Source organism: Dipodomys ordii, unplaced genomic scaffold (genome assembly GCF_000151885.1).
Source record: "Dipodomys ordii isolate 6190 unplaced genomic scaffold, Dord_2.0 Scaffold117, whole genome shotgun sequence".
NCBI classification, from domain to species: Eukaryota; Metazoa; Chordata; class Mammalia; order Rodentia; family Heteromyidae; genus Dipodomys; species Dipodomys ordii.
The window spans coordinates 479,476-497,186 of NW_012267333.1; the positions used below are offsets into that span (position 1 = coordinate 479,476).

The window sequence follows — 17,711 nt, forward strand, 5'->3', positions numbered from 1 at the left end:
GAATTTGAGCACCAGAGAGCCCCCAGGGTCCCGTGAGTACAGGGGTTGGAACAGCAGGGAGTCTACTATGGGAGAGTGTACTATGGGAGAGTGTATTGTTCCCTTCCTCTTTTCTTTTCTTTTTTTTTTTTTTTTTTTTTTTTTTTGGCAGGTCCTGAACTCAGGGCCTGGGCTCTGTCCCTGAGCCTCTCTGTGCTCAAGGATAGTGCTCTACCACTTAAGCCATAGTGCCACTTCTGGCTTTTTCTGAGTAGTTTATTGGACATTAGAGTTTCATTGACTTTCATGCCCGGGCTAGCTTTAAACCCTGATTCTCAGATCTCAGCCTCCTGAGCTCTTGCCTGTTTTCAATTGTACCAGTACTGGGACTTGAACTCACGGCCTCAAACTCTTGCTTGGCTTTCTCACTTAACGTTTGTATTTTTACCACTTGGGCCTCAGCTCTAGTAAAGTCTCAGATTTTTCTACCAGGACTGGCTTCAGACAGGGACCCTTAGATCTCCGTGTCCTAAGTAGCGATGTGAACACCAGCACCTAGCCAGACTGTATTTTTTGTTTGTTTGTTTGTTTTTTGTTGGTTAATTGGAAGTGAAATTTCTTAGACTTTTGTGCCTGGACTATCTTTGAATTGTGATCTATATCTCAGCTTTCCTGAATAGCTAGGATTACAGGTTGTTTGCCTGGCTTTTAAATTTTATTTCTTATTTTTTTTTGGGTTGTGGGGTTTGAATTGAAGGTGTGGGCACTGTCCCTACCACTTTGAGCCACAGCTCCACTTCCAGTTTTCTGGTGGCTAATTGGAGATAAGTATCTCACAGACTTTCCTGTTTGGGTTGGCTTTGAATCTCAATCCTTTTTTTTTTTGTCGGTCCTGGGGCTTGAACTCTGGGCTTGGGTGCTGTCCCTCAGCTCTTCATCTCAAGGCAAGCGCTCTACCGCTTAAGCCACAGCGCAACTTTCAGTTTTCTAGTGGTTTATTGGAGATAAGAGTCTCATGGACTTTCCTTGCCCCGGCTGGCTTTGAACTGTAATCCTCAGATCTCAGCCTCCTGAGTAGCTAGGGTTACAGGCGTGAGCCACTGGCGCTGCCCCGCTGGGGTCTCAGGCTTCTAAGTAAGATTACAGGTGAGACTCAACAATGCCCAGCTCCCCTCCTCCATAAAACAATTTGAATAGGTTTCATTTTTTATTTTCATATATGCAAAGAAACTACATCAACCATATTCATCCTCATTCACCCTCTGTTAGCCTTCCCTCATCATGTTGGTTCCTTATCCCTCCCTTTCCCATTCAAGCCTGATATTTTCCTGTTTGTTTTGGTGCTGGCACTTGCTGTCCCTTAGCTTTTTTACTCAAACCACCTCCACTTCTGATTTTTTGCTGCTTAATTGGAGATAAGAGTCTTAAGGAATTTTCCTGCCTGGGCTAGCTTTGAACCATAATCCTCCTATCTTATCCTTTAAAGTAGCTTGGATTACAAGCATGAGCCTTTTAATTTATGTGTATTAATTACATCAGTTGGTTTCAATATTGTATTTTAGATATGTTTATATTATGTTTTACTGAGAATAACCCTGTTATTATTTTTTGCTTCTTAAGTACTTTTTATTTTATTGTTATTATTTGGTGGTAGTCTAAGGGCCTGAACTCAGGGCCACACAGTGTCCCTGAGATTTTTTGCTCAAGGCTAATGCTCTGCCACTTGAGCCACAAGCTCTACTTCCAGCTTTGTTGGTTAATTGGAGAAAAAAAGAGTCTTTGCCCAGACTGGCCTTCCAACTGTAGTTCTCAGATCTCAGCCGTCTGAGCAGCTAGAATTATAGATGTGAGCCGCCGACACTTGGCTCTCAAGTCCTCTATTGATCAGTAGCTTTCATTGAGGTCCTTACACTGTACTCATACATAGTCGTTTCTCTTGTCTTTTGAAGGGAAGATGTGAGTAAGTCAACTCTTTAGGACCTTCTACCTTGTGTCTACTCTGCCATCTCTTTTTTTTTTTCTGCTATCTTTTGTATTTAATGTGACTCAATCTTCTCTTTCTCATGAGCTGTCCTATATAGCTATAACAGGCATGGGGCTCTTCCTAACCTCCATGTTGATTCTATCTCTTTGTCCTTTTGTTCCATAGGTCTTGGACAGGCTTGGTACTGGCGTGTTTAGGAGTCTGCTTGGGGATTACCTTTGCTGTGGATAGAAGCAACTTCAAGACCTGTGAAGAGAGTTCCTTCTGCAAGTATGTTATTTGTGGGAGAATGGAATGGAAATGAGGGTAATGTTGGAGGTGGCAATGAATACCTTAGAGATACATAGGAATATTGGGGTACTCTCTTACTTTATTTCCCCATTGTTGCACTTGGCAGGAGGCAGCGCAACATACGGCCAGGCCTTTCTCCGTATCGTGCCTTGCTGGAGACTCTGCAGCTGGGTCCTGATTCTCTTACAATCCATCTGATCCATGAGGTTACCAAGGTGAGGCAGGGCAAGGAAGAGTAGTAGAGTTAGGGGCATGACTACAGGATAACTTGGGAAGGGGGAACTTACAGTGAACAGTCTGTGTCAGCCTAATCATTGGCTAGTTATACTTTGTAAAGAAAGCTAATCTTAGGCCCTTTAGGCAAAGGCTCAAAGTCCCTTCAAGAGGGACTGGGTTCAGGGACTTTGCATGGTATAGTCCCTCTAATTTCTCCAAATCCAAACCTTTATCCTCACAGGTATTGCTGGTGCTGGAGCTCCAGGGGCTTCAAAAGAACATGACTCGGATCAGAATTGATGAGCTGGAGCCCCGGCGGCCCCGATACCGTGTACCAGATGTTTTGGTGGCTGATCCCCCTGCAGCTCGGTAAATTTCCTTTTTGTTCTTTGTCCTTCCCGATGAACCTTTTTTTTTTTTTTTTTGACTAGTCTTGGGGCTTGAACTCAGGGCCTGGGCACTGTCCCTGACCTTCTTTTGCTCAAGGCTAGCACTCCACCCCTACCACTTGAGCCACAGCACCATTTCTGGCTTTTTTTCTGTTTATGTGGCACTGGAGAATCAAATCCAGGGCTTCATGCATGCTAGGCAAGCATTCTACCACTAAGCCACATTCCCAGCCTTGAACCTTCTTTAGGTAGCCAATTTTCCTACATCAGGGTAATACTTAAGTGTTACACTGTGCTACTCTGACTCTTTTTCTATTGCTCTTTCATTTACTCTTTATCTTCATTCAGTAAGCAAGTAAGTATTACTTCATCTTCTGTACCTTGGCTGGCCTAGGTGCTGGTTTTATAAGAGAAAGTAAACAAGGCTGATTTCCTACCTTTAGAAATATACTATTGCTGGCCCCATTACTCCTCCACTCCCATTCTATGTTTTTTTTCCTCAAAAACTACTCAGAATAGCATACTCCATATTTATTCATTCATTCATTCATTCATTTATTGTGCTGGTCCTAGGGCTTGAACTGAGATCCTGGGCTCTGTGTTTGACCTTCTTTTTGCTTAAGACTAGTGCTCTACCAGAGCTCTACTTCTGGTTTTTGGTAGTTAATTGGAGATAAAAGGCTCATAGACTTTCCTTGCTCAAGCTGACTTTGAACCTTGATCCCCAAATCTCAGCCTCCTGAGTAGCTATGGTTACAGGCAGAAGCCACCAGCACCCCAGCTTTCCCCTTGCCCTTTCCTGTATCCCTTTTCATATCTTTCCCAGGCTTTCTGTCTCTGGCCATGATGACAATAGTGTTGAGCTAACAGTGGCTGAGGGACCCTACAAAATCATCTTGACAGCTCAGCCATTCCGCCTTGACTTGTTAGAGGATCGCAGTCTTCTGCTCAGTGTCAATGCTCGAGGACTCATGGAATTTGAGCACCAGAGAGCCCCCAGGGTCCCGTGAGTACAGGGGTTGGAACAGCAGGGAGTCTACTATGGGAGAGTGTACTATGGGAGAGTGTACTATGGGAGAGTGTACTATGGGAGAGTCTACTATGGGAGAGTCTACTATGGGAGAGTCTACTATGGGAGAGTGTACTATGGGAGAGTCTACTATGGGAGAGTGTAGGGATATTGTGGGGTATCTAGGTTCCTGGGAGGAGACGGGGTGGCAAGACTGCTGGGTAGTAGCTGGGGGCTGGAGGGGTTGTAGTTTTCTCCATTGTCTATACAGATCAGGAGGCTGTCGCTTTTGTCCCTGAGCTGTGCTTTGGGCACCTCCTCTGCGAGGCCTGCCTGGGTCTATCTCTCCCTCTTCCCCTTCTCATATCATCATATTCCCCATATTTATTTTCTTTCTTTTAAGAGACATTTATTTATTTATTGGATTCTTTTTCCCCCCATCTCTGGAAGTTTGTCGACTGAAACTCACTTTTATGTTTCTGTTTTTGTGTTGGTTTTGTGCCTCCTTTTCCCCTTCCCTACTCATTTCCTCCTGCCCCAGTTTTTCGGATAAAGTTAGTCTCACGCTCGGTAGCATTTGGGATAAGATCAAGAGCCTTTTCTCTAGGTAAATCCATGACCACTGGTACTGTATGTGTTCTTCTGTCTTTACCCACCCGTCACTCTGGTCCTCTTGGAAAGGGATCCCAGATCTTTCCATGCCCTGTACTTTACCTCTCCCGCTTTTTCCCACTGTGTGATGTTTTGGCCCTTGTTTTGTGTTGCTCTGGCTAACACACGCCTGGGAGAAAGAAGATGAAGTGCTGCAAGTCCTTAAGGAATGTTAGGAACTTAGTGTTTTGCCAAGGGGTGGAAGGATACTGCTTGTTGCTGGGGTTCTTTACCCTTAGCTGAGGCGGAACTGAGGTCCCAGACAGCCGCTTGCCAGCTGCCTGAGAGCATTCTTTAGAAGAACCTTTTGAAGTTTTTGTTTGTGTCTGGAGAAGTTTACTATGGTCTGACTTCCCTTGCAAAACCATGTGTCAGGCCAGGTGTCTGAAGCCAGTGAGAAAGTAGCTGGAATCAGAGTATCTTAGGAGAGGCATCAGAGCCAGGAGGACTAACATTCAGAACTCAGGCCCCTGAACCACCCTGCTTGTCTCTTCTAGATGCTGGCAGAGGCTGGTGATTTGCCCCTGTATGTAGAAAGCATTTCCTGGTGGGAGGTGCACACAACTCCTCATTTTCTTTTCTCAGTTTGTTCCCCATCTTTTGAAAACTTAACTGGTTCCTGGGGTCCCTCTCCAAGCTTTAACGTTCAGTCCCTTCCTCCAATGCTTTCATTCCTTTGGACCCTTGGCTCTCTATTCCCCTACCCCTCCTTCCACTAGCCCCTCGTCCCTGCCCCCTCTGGATTGGAGCAGACAGCTCTCCTACCTTCCAGGCAAGGATCAAAAGACCCAGCTGAGGGCGATGGGGCCCAGCCTGAGGAAACGCCTGGGGATGGTGACAAGGCAAGTTGGAGGGGGGTGGGTGGTTGGAGGATAGGGCTGGCTGGGATGTTGGATGGGAAAGTCCCATAAGAAACTTTAGATTAGGGAGCTGGGAGACATGGCTTGATTGGTAGACCACCAGCTATAAGTAAAAAAAGCTGAGTGAGAGTGCGAGGTTCCAAGTTCAAGCTCCATAACCTGCATATTAAAAGAAAAATAAAAAGTACAAACTCAGTGAGATTCACCATGAGGGATGGGATTTAGAAAATGAGAGAAAGAAAAACTGGTGTATGATTGGGTAGTGGTCCACTTTCCTTCTTACAGCCAGAGGAGACCCAGGGGAAAGCAGAGAAAGATGAGCCAGGAGCCTGGGAGGAGACATTCAAAACTCACTCTGACAGCAAGCCATATGGTGAGGGGCTGGGAGAGCCCTGGGCAGGGGCACAGGGAGTCCTTGCTTAAGAACAAGCACTGGAGCTCAGCCTTGGATTCTTTTCTAGGCCCTACGTCTGTAGGTTTGGACTTCTCTCTGCCAGGCATGGAGCATGTATATGGGATCCCTGAGCATGGAGACAGCCTGAGGTTGAAGGTCACTGAGTAAGTCCCCTAATGATACCAGAAGGAGGAGGGAGAAGTGGGTGGAAGTCTGATCTTTGGGAGGTGGGCATGATGATGGATAGTTAGTCCAGAAAAGCATGGATCACTTTCTTTTTTTGGGGGGTGGGGGAGGGGTCCGGTCGTGGGGCCTGAACTCTGGGCCTGGGGGCTGTCCCTCAGCTCATCAGCTCAAGGCTAGTGCTCTACCACTTGAGCCACAGAGCCACTTCCAGCTTTTTTATTTTTGCTTATGTGGTGCTGAGGGCCTCATGTATGCAAGGCAAGCGCTCTACCACTAAGCCACGTTCCCAGCCCCGCATGGATCACTTTCTGTGCTTAGTCACTATGGTGGTTCAGAAAGATCTTTGAGCAGGTGGTTCTCAAGTCTTTAATCTTAGCTACTCAGAGGCTGAGATCTGAGGATCATGGTTCAAAGCCAGACCGGGCAGGAAAGTCTATGAGACTCTTATCTCCAATTAACCACCAGAAAACTGGAAGTGGTGCTGTGGCTCAAGTGGTAGAGCACTTGCCCTGAGTCGAAGAGCTCAGGGACAGCACTCAGGCCCAGAGGTCAAGCCCCACGACTATCAAAAATAGAAAAAGAGGGGCTAGGAAGGTGGCTCAGTTGTAGAGAGCTTGCCTTGCATGCCTGAGGCCCTGGGTTCGATTCCTCAACACCACATAAGCAAAAAGAAAAAAGCCGGAAGTGGCGCTGTGGCTCAAGTGGTAGAGCGCTAGCCTTGAGCTGAAGAGCTGAGGGACAGCGTTCAGGCCCCACGACTGGACCCAAAAAAAGAAAAAGAAAAAGTTCTTTGAGAAAGGACAATTACTTCTCATCACTGACCTGAATCTGGTAGGATTTGGAGTACTGCAACTGGGGCCAGTTCTTAGCTTAGGCCTGTCTGTCTGTTTGCTACCAGGGGTGGTGAACCATATCGCCTATACAACTTGGATGTATTCCAGTATGAGCTGGACAACCCCATGGCCTTGTATGGGTCTGTGCCTGTGCTCCTGGCACATAACCCTCATCGAGACTTGGGCATCTTCTGGCTCAATGCTGCTGAGACCTGGGTTGATATATCCTCCAACACTGCAGGAAAGGTAAGAGTAGGGGGAGAAAGCAGGGCCTGAGCTAGGCAGTGACGGCTCACACCTGTAATCCTAGCAACTCAGAGGCTGAGATCTGAGTTCAAAGCCAGCCCAGGCAGGAAAGTCCGGGAGACTTTTATCTCCAATAAACTACTCAAAAAAAGCCAGAAGTGGAGCTGTAAGTTCAGGTGATAGCTTTGAGCAATAAAGCTCAGAAACAGTGCTTAGGCCCTGAATTTAAGCCCTGGGACTGGCACCAAAAAAGAAGAGATTGAGATCTGAGGATCAGGATTTGAAGTCAGTCTGGGCAGGAAAGTCCATGAGGCTCTTTAGCTCCCAAGTAGCCAAAAGTGGGGGTGTAGCTTGAATGATGGAAAGCCAGCTAAAGCACAGTGCCCAAATGCTGGGTTCAAGCCCCATTACCACATACACCAAAAAAAGAAGGAAGAAATTAAGATATGCCAGGTGCCAATGGCTCCTGCCTATAATCCTAGCTACTCAGGAGGCTAGGATTATGGTTCAAAGATCATGGTTCAAAGCCAGCCCAGACAGGAAGGTCCCCATAAGACTTTTTTTTTTTTTGGTCCGGTTGTGGGGCCTGAACTCTGGGCCTGGGCGCTGTCCCTCAGCTCTTCAGCTCAAGGCTAGTGCTCTACCACTTGAGCCACAAGCGCCACTTCCGGCTTTTTTTTTTCTTTTTGCTTATATGGTGCTGAGGAATCGAACCCAGGGCCTCAGGCATGCAAGGCACGCACTCTACCACTGAGCCATCTTCCCAGCCCCCCATAAGACTCTTATTTCCAATTAACTACTCAAAAATTGGTAATAGAGCTGTGGTTCAAGGTGGTAGAGCACTAGCCTTACGCAAAAGAGCTCAAGAACACATCTAGGCCTTGCGTTTAAGCCCCATGACCAACCGAAAAAAAGAAATAAAGATGTGAGTTTTGAAGAAACTGGTGATGTAGCCTGTTTGGGGCATTGTAGAAACCTGCTTTCTCTAGTCACTGCCAAATGACCACACTTAAGGAAGGCATTGCCAACTGTGGCCTGAGGGCATGCATTTGTTATGGGTATAGCATGTGCTAGGCACTCTTCTAGGTGCTGGGGACATGGGCTTACTGAGCTTTGACAGGTCCTCCATTCCCAGGAAGACAGCTTTCACAGCAAGATGAATTCAAGGTGGTAATTGCTAACATTGAAACAGTCATGGAGATGGGGGTAGGTATGTACTGCTTTAGACAGTGTGGTACACAAAAGCCTCCCTGGGGAGGTGACATTGAATAGTAGACCAAAATAAGACATTAGGAGTCAAAATAAGACCTTGAGGAAAATGTTGCTGCTTTTATATGGAATTGGAAAATTTAAGGGCTTATTTGCCTTTGATCCCTTCTGTAGACTCTGTTTGGGAAGATGCTTGACTACCTGCAGGGTTCGGGGGAGACCCCACAGACAGATGTCCGTTGGATGTCAGAGAGTGGTATCATTGATGTCTTTCTTCTGCTTGGGCCTTCTGTCTTTGATGTCTTCAGGCAGTATGCTAGTCTCACAGGTAGGTGATTGGGCCCAGTCGGCTAACTTACAGCCTCATTTTTTTGTTGTTTTGTTGGTGGTGGTGGGGCTTGAACTCTGGGCTTGGGCACTATCCCTCAGCTCTTTAGCTCAAGGCGAGTGTTCTACTGCTTGAGCCACAGCGCCCTTTCGGTTTTTTAGTGGTTTATTGGAGATAAGAGTCTCATGGACTATCCTTGCCCAGGCTGGCTTTGAACTGTGATCCTCACATCTCAGCCTACTGAGTAGCTAGGATTACAGGCGTGAGCCACCAGTACCCGGCTTACAGCCTCATTTTTTTCCTCTTGTCTTTTGTACACTTTCAGAAGTTTTATGTTTCAGTCTCTTTACTAGTACTTTACTCTCAGCCTCCTTCTCTTATGTTTCCCTCAGTTTCTGGGATGGCAAGGATCCATCCCCATTAATACCCACATCCTTTATAAACCTACAGGAACCCAGACATTGCCCCCACTCTTCTCCCTCGGCTACCACCAGAGCCGTTGGAACTACCGAGATGAGGCTGATGTTCTGGAAGTGGATCAGGGTTTTGATGATCACAACATGCCCTGTGATGTCATCTGGCTTGATATTGAACATGCTGATGGCAAGCGGTACTTCACCTGGGACCCTAGCCGCTTCCCTCAGCCCCGCACCATGCTTGATCACTTGGCCTCCAAGAGGCGGAAGGTAAAGGGGTTGCAGCCATGGTCAGTGATCTCTTGGTAAGGCGGAGGCCAGGTAGCCTTGGAGATCTCTGACCAACCACTTTTGTGTTCTTTGCCCTAGCTGGTGACCATCGTGGACCCTCACATCAAGGTGGACTCTGGTTATCGTGTTCATGAAGAGTTAAAGAACCAGGGCTTTTATGTTAAAACCCGGGATGGCTCTGACTATGAGGGATGGTGCTGGCCAGGTAGGCAGTCCTAAGCTTGAAGGAGAGGCAGATGGAAGGCCAGGGAGGTAGAATGGTGACTTGGTCCTGGGAGGAAGAGGGAGGTATTTGACCACCACCTTTATCCCCTTCCAGGCTCAGCTGGTTACCCTGATTTCACTAATCCCCTCATGAGGGCCTGGTGGGCTAACATGTTCAGCTTTGACAATTACGAGGTAGGAAAGGCCTCTCCTTATGACTCTTGTTCTTCTTACCCTGCCTGCATGATAAAGAGCCTTCCTGGTTGCCACTCTGCTTTGGTTGGATGCCTGTAACCTTCTGTGGGCCCTTGTTCTGAGGAAATAAATCTTTCTAGATTCCTAGGAACTCTCAGACTGACACTGTCTTCTTCCTTCTTGTCTTCTGTCCATATTATCTGCTATATTCCCAGGGCTCAGCTCCTAATCTCTATGTCTGGAATGACATGAACGAACCATCTGTTTTCAATGGTCCTGAGGTCACCATGCTCAAGGATGCCCAGCATTACGGGGGCTGGGAGCACCGAGACATCCATAACATCTATGGCTTCTATGTGGTAAGAGATTGAGAGAGGAGAGTTGGTGGAAAGAAAAAAGAGAGGCCGGGAATGTGACTTAGTGGTAGAGTGCTTGCCTAGCATGCATGAAGCCCTGGGTTTGATTCCTCAGTACCACAGAAACAGAAAAAGCCAGAAGTGGCATTGTGGCTCAAAGTTGTAGAATGCTAGTCTTGAGAAGAAAAAAAAAAAATAGCCAGGTGACAGTGGCTCACACCTGTAATCCCTCAGGAGACTGAGATCTAAGGATCATGGCTCAAAGCCAGCCCAGGCCGAAAAGTTCCTGAGACTCTTATCTCCAATAAATCACCAGAAAACCAGAAGTGGCACTGTGGTTTATTTGGTAGAGCTCTCGCCTTGAGCTGAAGAGCGCAGGGACATCACCCAAGCCCAGAGTTCAAGCCCCATGACCGACCAAAAAAATTTCCCAGGGACAGCACCCAAACCCTGAGTTCAAGCCCCATGACCAAAAAAAAAAAAAGAGGGGCTGGGAAGACGGCTCAGTGGCAGATGCTTGCCTTGCATGCATGAGGTCCTGGGTTTGATTCCTCAGCACCACACAAGCAGAAAAAGCCAGAAGTAGAGCACTCACCTTGAGCTGAGGAGCTGAGTTCAAGCCCCATGACTGACAAGAAAAAAGATAGATCCTAGGACTTGAGGATCAGGCATCTTACAACTGATAACAGGACTCTGGTTCTCACTGCCTTTTTTTTTTCCTCTCTCTACTCAGCACATGGCCACTGCAAATGGGTTAATACAGCGCTCTGGTGGAATAGAACGGCCCTTTGTTCTAAGCAGGGCTTTCTTCGCTGGCTCCCAGCGTTTTGGTAAGACTTTGAGAATAGAGCTGTAGCAAAGGGGGAATACCAGATCAAAAGAGCCACACACCCAGGCCTAGCTTTTGGAAAGCTGTTGACTGAATCTCCCTATCTCTAGTGTTCTTTCAGTAGAATCAAAGAGGGCAGGAGAAAGTCTCTATTTGAGTTCTTGGGAGTTAGATGCCAGTTGATTACACTTGTAGTCCTTGTTACATAGGAAGCTGAAATCTAAAAGATTCCAGTTTGAAGCCAACATGAGCAGAAAAGTCTGTAAGACTCCCATTTCCAAAATAACCAGAAAAGGCTGGACTACAGGCCCTGAACAAGGCCCTGGGTTCAAACGCCAGTACTAGCATAAATAAATATAAAATTCTTGTGAACGCTGCACCCCCTATCTTCTGCTTCTGGGGACCCGAGAGTAGATGTGGTAGGGCAGAGCAGTAAATGCTAAGGCCTTTTTCTATTTAACGTCTTGTCTTCTTCAGGAGCCGTGTGGACAGGAGACAACAGTGCTGAGTGGGACCATTTGAAGATCACCATTCCTATGTGTCTCAGCTTGGGGCTGGTGGGACTTTCCTTCTGTGGGGGTAAGAGAGGGGAATTTAGGGTCTTGTTTGGTAGGAGAGGGACAAAGTAGAGGTCTTAGGACCTAGGCATGAACACAAAACTACAAATTGGGAGTTGTGGGTATTTGGCTTGGGCAGTTCATCAGGCAGCATCTTTCCTGAACCCTCTTTCCTAATTGCTTTCCCCTCCCTTTCTCAGCGGATGTGGGTGGCTTCTTCAAAAACCCAGAGCCAGAGCTACTTGTTCGCTGGTACCAGATGGGTGCCTATCAGCCATTCTTTCGGGCTCATGCTCACTTGGACACTGGGCGGCGGGAGCCGTGGCTCTTAGCAACTCAGAACCAAGATGTAATCCGAGATGCCTTAAACCAGCGATATTCTCTGCTGCCCTTTTGGTACACTATCTTCTATCAGGCCCATCGAGAAGGGTTTCCTGTCATGAGGTAAGGCATTTTGCGGGCTCTATGTAGAGCAGGCTGAGAGTGGCTGGGGAATAGTGGGAACTGGTTCATATTCCTTTCAGCAGACCTTGAACAGGAGGGAAATCTCATCTTGGGAATTAGAGGGGAGCCCGGCACTGTTGGCTCACATGTGTAATCCTAGCTACTCAGAAAGCTGAGATCCCAAGATCACAGTTCAAAGCCAGCCCAGGCAGGAAAATCTGTGACTCTTATCTCCAATTTACCACACAAAAAAAGTGATCAAGTGGTAGAGCACTAGCTTTGAGCAAAAAAGCTCAGGGACAGCAGCCAGGCTGGGTGTTCAAGCCCTAGTACTGGCACCAAAAAATAAAAATAAAGGAAATATTGGGCATTGTGGCACATGCCTCAGGAGTTGAAGAGTTTAAGGCCTGAGCTTCAGAGCTAGAATCTGTAAAAAAAAAAAAAAAAAAAAAAGTGAAAGACTAACAATAACTAATAAGCCAGGTGCTGGTGACTCACCTATAATCCTAGCTGCTGAGGATGCTGAGATTGAGGATCATAGTTCAAAGCCAGTCTGGGCAGGACTCATCTCCAGTCAACTACCAGACAAGTAGCACTGTGGCTCAAAATGGTAGAGTGCTAGCCTTGAGCACAGAGAGGCTCAGAGACAGTGCCCAGGCACTGAGTTCAAGCCCCAGGACTAGCAAAAAAAAAAAAAAGAAGAAGAAGAAGAAAAAAAATTACCAACAGTGATAAACTTTGACAAAAGTAAAACAGGATAATGAAATCAAATGGTCACAAAAATGCTCCTTTTTTTTGGGGGGGGGGGTCGGTCATGGGGCTTGAACTCTGGGCCTGGGCGCTGTCCCTCAGCTCTTCAGCTCAAGGCTAACATGCTATTACTTGAGCCACAGTACCACTTTCACAAAAATCCTCTTTGATAAAGCCATGAGTGGGGCTGGGAAGGTGGCTCAGTAGTAGAGTGCTTGCCTCGCATACATGAGGTCCTGGGATCAATTCCTCAGTACCACATACGCAGAAAAAGCTGGAAGTGGGCACTGTGGAGTTGAAGAGCTCAGGGATAGGCCCAGAATTCAAGCTCTGTGACCAACAACAACAACAAAAAAAGCCATGAGTGCTGAGTAAGATAAGTGCTGAGTGCTGAGTTGGACAGACTTTTGTGATCCTGAGGAACAATGTTCCAAGCAGAGCAGGCTGCAAGTCTAAAAATTCTAAAGTTTAAAAAATAAAAAGTCTAAAGTGAGTTTGTTGTGTTCCAGGAATAGATAAAAAGACAGTGGGCCTTGGGGAAGGACTCCTTAGGGGAGATTGGAATTTAGAAGAAAATCTGATGTAGGGCTGGGAAGGTGGCTCAGTGGTAGAGCACTTGCCTTGCATGCTTGAGGCCCTGGGTTTGATTCCTCAGCACCACATAAGCAAAAAGAAAAAAGCTGGAAGTGGCGCTTGTGGCTCAAGTGGTAGAGCGCTAGCCTTGAGCTGAGGGACAGCGCCCAGGCCCAGAGTTCAGGCCCACGATAGGACCCAAAAAAAAAAAAGAAAATCTGATGTAATCCCGGAGTGCCCTGTGCAGTGGACAATACTGCAGCATGCAGGGAAGCTTCTCAGTGGTTGCTATGCAAAACATTTGATGGGTGAGGAGCAGGGAGGTGGCATAGACCAGACAAGATAAGGTTGTGACAATTGTCTGAAAACTCCTAGACCTTTCTTACTCCTGTGCTTTTTTTGGTTGGTCGTGGGGCTTGAACTCTTGGGCTTGGGTGCTGTCTCTCAGCTTCAGCTCAAGGCAGGCGCTCTACCACTTGAGCCACAACGCCACTTCCAGTTTTCAAGTGGTTTATTGGTGATAAGAGTCTCACCAACTTCCTTGCTTGGGCTAGCTTTGTACCTGGATCCTCAGATCTCAGCCTCCTGAGTAGCTAGGATTACACACGTGGGCCACCGGCACCCGGCTTCCTGTGCTGTTCTTATTGCCAGTTCTTGGGGATTACTGAGAATGTCTTTCTCTTTCTGCTTCCTCGCTAGGCCCCTGTGGGTACAGTATCCTCAGGATGTGACCACCTTCAGTATGGATGATCAATTTCTACTCGGTGAGAATTGGTTAGGGTGGGGCTGAGAAATACTTATTGTGGAGACCCAAGAAGGGTTAGTGTGTGTGGCTGGTGGTACAGGGGACAGATGTTCTGGTGTTGCCCACTTAGCCTGACCTGATCCCCTAGTTACAAGTTGATTCTTGTATGTTTTAGGGGATGCACTTCTGGTTCACCCTGTATCAGATGCTGGGGCTCATGGTGTACAGGTCTATCTGCCTGGCCAAGGGGAGGTGAGTTATGGAAAGGCATAGACAAAAAGTAAACAACATGGAGCCGGGTGCCGGTGGCTCACACCTGTAATCCTAGCTACTCAGGAGGCTGAGATCTAAGGATCACGGTTCAAAGCCAGCCCAGGCAGGAAAGTTCCTGAGACTCTTATCTCCAATAAACCACTAGAAAACCAGAAGTGGCACAGTGGCTCAAGCAGTAGAGCGCTTGCCTTGAGCTGAAGAGCACAGGGACAGCGCCCAAGCCCAGAGTTCAAGCCCCAAGACCGAACAACAACAACAAAAAAAGTAAACAAGGTGGGCGTCCCTGTGCACTGAGCAACTGAACATCTTATCCTCACAGGTGTGGTACGACAGTCAAACCTATCAGAAGTATCACGGTCCTCAGACCCTGTACTTGCCTGTGACTCTAAGCAGTGTGAGTATACCAGTTCTATCTGCCTGTAGGTTTCCAGATGGGGAGGGGAACACAGTGTGTGTTCTTGGAGGTCTGGTACCTGTGTGCACATAGTAAGAACAGAAAGATGTTGTGGATGTAAGTGGTGACTTCATCCTAGCACTGCTTTTGTCCTAGATCCCTGTGTTTCAGCGTGGAGGAACAATTGTGCCTCGATGGATGCGTGTACGGCGCTCTTCAGACTGTATGAAGGATGACCCCATCACTCTGTTTGTTGCACTCAGTCCCCAAGTGAGTGCCTGCGCAGAGAGCCACCTCACCTAACTGCCTGCCATCTTGGGACTCAGTCCCCTGGGGATGAGCTCTTGACTTCCTCTTTGCTCAGGTGCTCAATTGTCCCATTTACTGCTCAGGGTACAGCCCAAGGAGAGCTCTTTTTGGATGATGGGCACACATTCAACTATCAGACTCGCAATGAGTTCCTGTTTCGCCGATTCTCCTTCTCTGGCAACACTCTTGTCTCCAGGTAATGGGATCCCTCTAGCAGGGGGTTGGTCCTTGGGGATGTCACTATTGACTGTGCTCTTCTCTTATCTCCTGACCTTGCTTTGGGTAAGAAGTTCCTTCTGTTTTTAACATCTTTTCCCTGTTGGGCATCTGCTTTTGCCACCTCCAGCTCAGCAGACCCCAAAGGCCACCTTGAGACACCCATCTGGATTGAGCGAGTGGTGATAATAGGGGCTGGAAAGCCAGCAGCTGTGGTGCTCCAGACAAAAGGTTAGTAACAGATTGGACCCAGGATGGCGGACGAGAGGAAGCAGAAGCAAGGTTGATAAGGTTGGGATGGCCTTTCCTGTTAGCCAACTGTGGTATTCTTGTTCCTCTCTTAGGATCTCCTGAAACCCGGTTATCCTTCCAGCATGACCCTGAGACTTCTGTGTTGATCCTGCGTAAGCCTAGTGTCAATGTGGCATCGGATTGGAGTATTCACCTCCGATAACCCAAGGGATATCTTCTTGGTTGGGGAGAAGGGTGTGGTGGTGGTGAGAGTTAACCCTTCTGCCTTGAAGTTTGACCCTCCCCAGACTTTGCCCTATTCCAAGACCCAGATTCTTACCAACATCTGGGTAGGATGTCAGGACTGTCCTTGAGCTCCAAATTTCTTTTGTGACCTCTTCATTTCTGTTCTCTGACACCAAGCCTTCCCCTTCATCCCCCCAACATCCTGTTGCTCTAACTGGAGCACACTTACTTGTGAAGACCTGAGAACTACAAGGTCCTTGCCTGCCCACTTTCTCCTCCTTAGGGACCCTGACTTCCCCAGACCCTGTCCATTCATGTCACTTGTGTGTTGACGCCATTTCTTGGAAGAAGATGAGGGCAGTGAACTTTAGTGTTCCTTTTCTCCTTCCTTCCCACCCCCACCTGCCAAACTGCCCTCCCTTGTTTTTTGTTTTTTAATTCCTCTGGCTCTACCCTGCCAGCCTTCCCCTTTCTCTGCCCCACTGATACACTGGGACCACCCCTTAGTAGTAAGGGATGAATGGAACAAGAGTGAGGTTGCTTCCCTCTCATCCCAACTACCCTTTCCTTCCTCCCAACTTCCTTCCAGAGCAGCTGCAGTTCTGTGAGGGCAGTTCTATCCCTATCCCCTGGGAGAGAGACCATTTCCACACCTCCTTAACTAAGAGGGGATGGATATTAAACTTTTGCCCCCTTCTGGTCCCCTGGGGCAATTCAAGATGAAGAAATCAGTTGTGGTTTCATTGAATCACGGTCACCTGTATTTATTGCTGGGAGAAAGCTGAGGGTGGGGGGAGATGATCATGTGTACCCAGGGTTGGCCAGAGCCCTGGGTGGGAGGTGGGTGGGGAAACTGGGGGAATATTTGTGGGATTTTTTTTTACTTCCTCTTGGCCCCCAGCTGTGACAGATTTTGATAAAAGGAGAAATAATAAAAAGATAAACCATAACTTACTGCCAAGTGTGTGAATTCTAGTAGTAACCCAAGTATATTCTAGAAGCCCATGAACCTGCCATTTGCATCTGGCTCCAGCATAAGCTTCATCATTTCAGTAAGATGAGTAAACTGAAGCCTTCCTCAGCTTGTTAGATGTCAGCAAAACCCTGGATTTTAAAGTAGACTTGGTAGCCAGGCACTGGTGGCTCATGCCTGTAATCCTAGCTACTCAGGAGGCTGAGATCTGAGGATGATGGTTCAAATCCAGCCTGGACAGGAAAGTCTGTGAGACTGTTATCTCCAGTAAACCACCAGAACCCTGGAAGTGGTGCTGTAACTCAAGTGGTAGAGCACTAACCATGAGCTGAAGAGCTCAGGGACAGCACCCAGGCCCAGAGCTCAAGCCCCATGACCAACAATAAATAAACAAACAAATAAATAAAGTAAACTTGCTTACTAAGTGGTAATCAGAGTTGACAATGTTTCTTGGGTATAACAATATCAGATGGCAGTGGTCTCTTGGAGGAAATTAAAGTCATATTTTCAAAGTAGAAGCTGTTTCTAGATGACAGTATTTTTTTTAATCTTCCATTAATCCAGGCACCAGTGATTTACCTCTACAATTCTAGATACTCAGGAGGCTGAGATCTGAGGATCCAGGTTTGAAACCATCTGGGCAGAAAAGTCCCAGGGAGAATCTTGTCTCCAATTACCCACAGGAAAGAGGAAGTAGAGCTATGGCTCTAAGTGGTAGAATGCTAGCTTTAAGCCAAAGAGATCAGGGAGACAGAACCCAGGCCCTGAGTTCAAGCCCTAGGACTGACAGAAAAAAGAAATGGATTGGAAAGGTGGCTCAACGGTAGAGTGCTTGCCTCACATACATGAGGCCCTGGGTTCATTCAATTCCTCAGCATCACATAAGCAGAAAAACCCAGAAGTAATGCTGTGGCTCTAGTGGTGGAGCAATAGCCTTGAGCTGAAGGAGCTGAGAGACAGTGCCCAGGCCCAGAGTTCAGGCCCCACGACCAACAAAAAAAAGAACATCAAGATTTGTTTTTGTTTTTGTTTTTTTTTTTTTTGGGTCCAGTCGTGGGGCCTGAACTCTGGGCCTGGGCGCTGTCCCTCAGCTCTTCAGCTCAAGGCTAGCGCTCTACCACTTGAGTCACAGCA

At 47.4% G+C, this 17,711-nt stretch overlaps 1 protein-coding gene across 2 annotated transcripts in view; it reads left to right on the forward strand.

Annotated features, from left to right (window-relative positions):
* Ganab (glucosidase, alpha; neutral AB) overlaps positions 1-16,554 on the forward strand; it is a 21,699-nt gene extending 5,145 nt beyond the window's left edge. The window contains exons 2-25 of one of the 2 annotated variants that reach the window (XM_013029259.1): positions 2,129-2,233; positions 2,361-2,469; positions 2,712-2,839; positions 3,686-3,865; positions 4,410-4,475; positions 5,292-5,361; positions 5,665-5,752; positions 5,841-5,937; positions 6,858-7,038; positions 8,422-8,575; positions 9,026-9,261; positions 9,361-9,487; positions 9,602-9,681; positions 9,897-10,040; positions 10,771-10,867; positions 11,344-11,445; positions 11,624-11,867; positions 13,890-13,954; positions 14,111-14,187; positions 14,528-14,602; positions 14,759-14,872; positions 14,995-15,107; positions 15,258-15,358; positions 15,472-16,554. In XM_013029259.1, the coding sequence (XP_012884713.1) occupies positions 2,129-2,233; positions 2,361-2,469; positions 2,712-2,839; positions 3,686-3,865; positions 4,410-4,475; positions 5,292-5,361; positions 5,665-5,752; positions 5,841-5,937; positions 6,858-7,038; positions 8,422-8,575; positions 9,026-9,261; positions 9,361-9,487; positions 9,602-9,681; positions 9,897-10,040; positions 10,771-10,867; positions 11,344-11,445; positions 11,624-11,867; positions 13,890-13,954; positions 14,111-14,187; positions 14,528-14,602; positions 14,759-14,872; positions 14,995-15,107; positions 15,258-15,358; positions 15,472-15,581 (2,863 nt within the window). In that variant the 3' untranslated portion in view covers positions 15,582-16,554. The remainder of the gene's footprint in view (positions 1-2,128; positions 2,234-2,360; positions 2,470-2,711; positions 2,840-3,685; positions 3,866-4,409; positions 4,476-5,291; positions 5,362-5,664; positions 5,753-5,840; positions 5,938-6,857; positions 7,039-8,421; positions 8,576-9,025; positions 9,262-9,360; positions 9,488-9,601; positions 9,682-9,896; positions 10,041-10,770; positions 10,868-11,343; positions 11,446-11,623; positions 11,868-13,889; positions 13,955-14,110; positions 14,188-14,527; positions 14,603-14,758; positions 14,873-14,994; positions 15,108-15,257; positions 15,359-15,471) is intronic. The other variant, XM_013029260.1, reaches the window with a different exon arrangement.
* Positions 16,555-17,711: the final 1,157 nt, after the last annotated feature.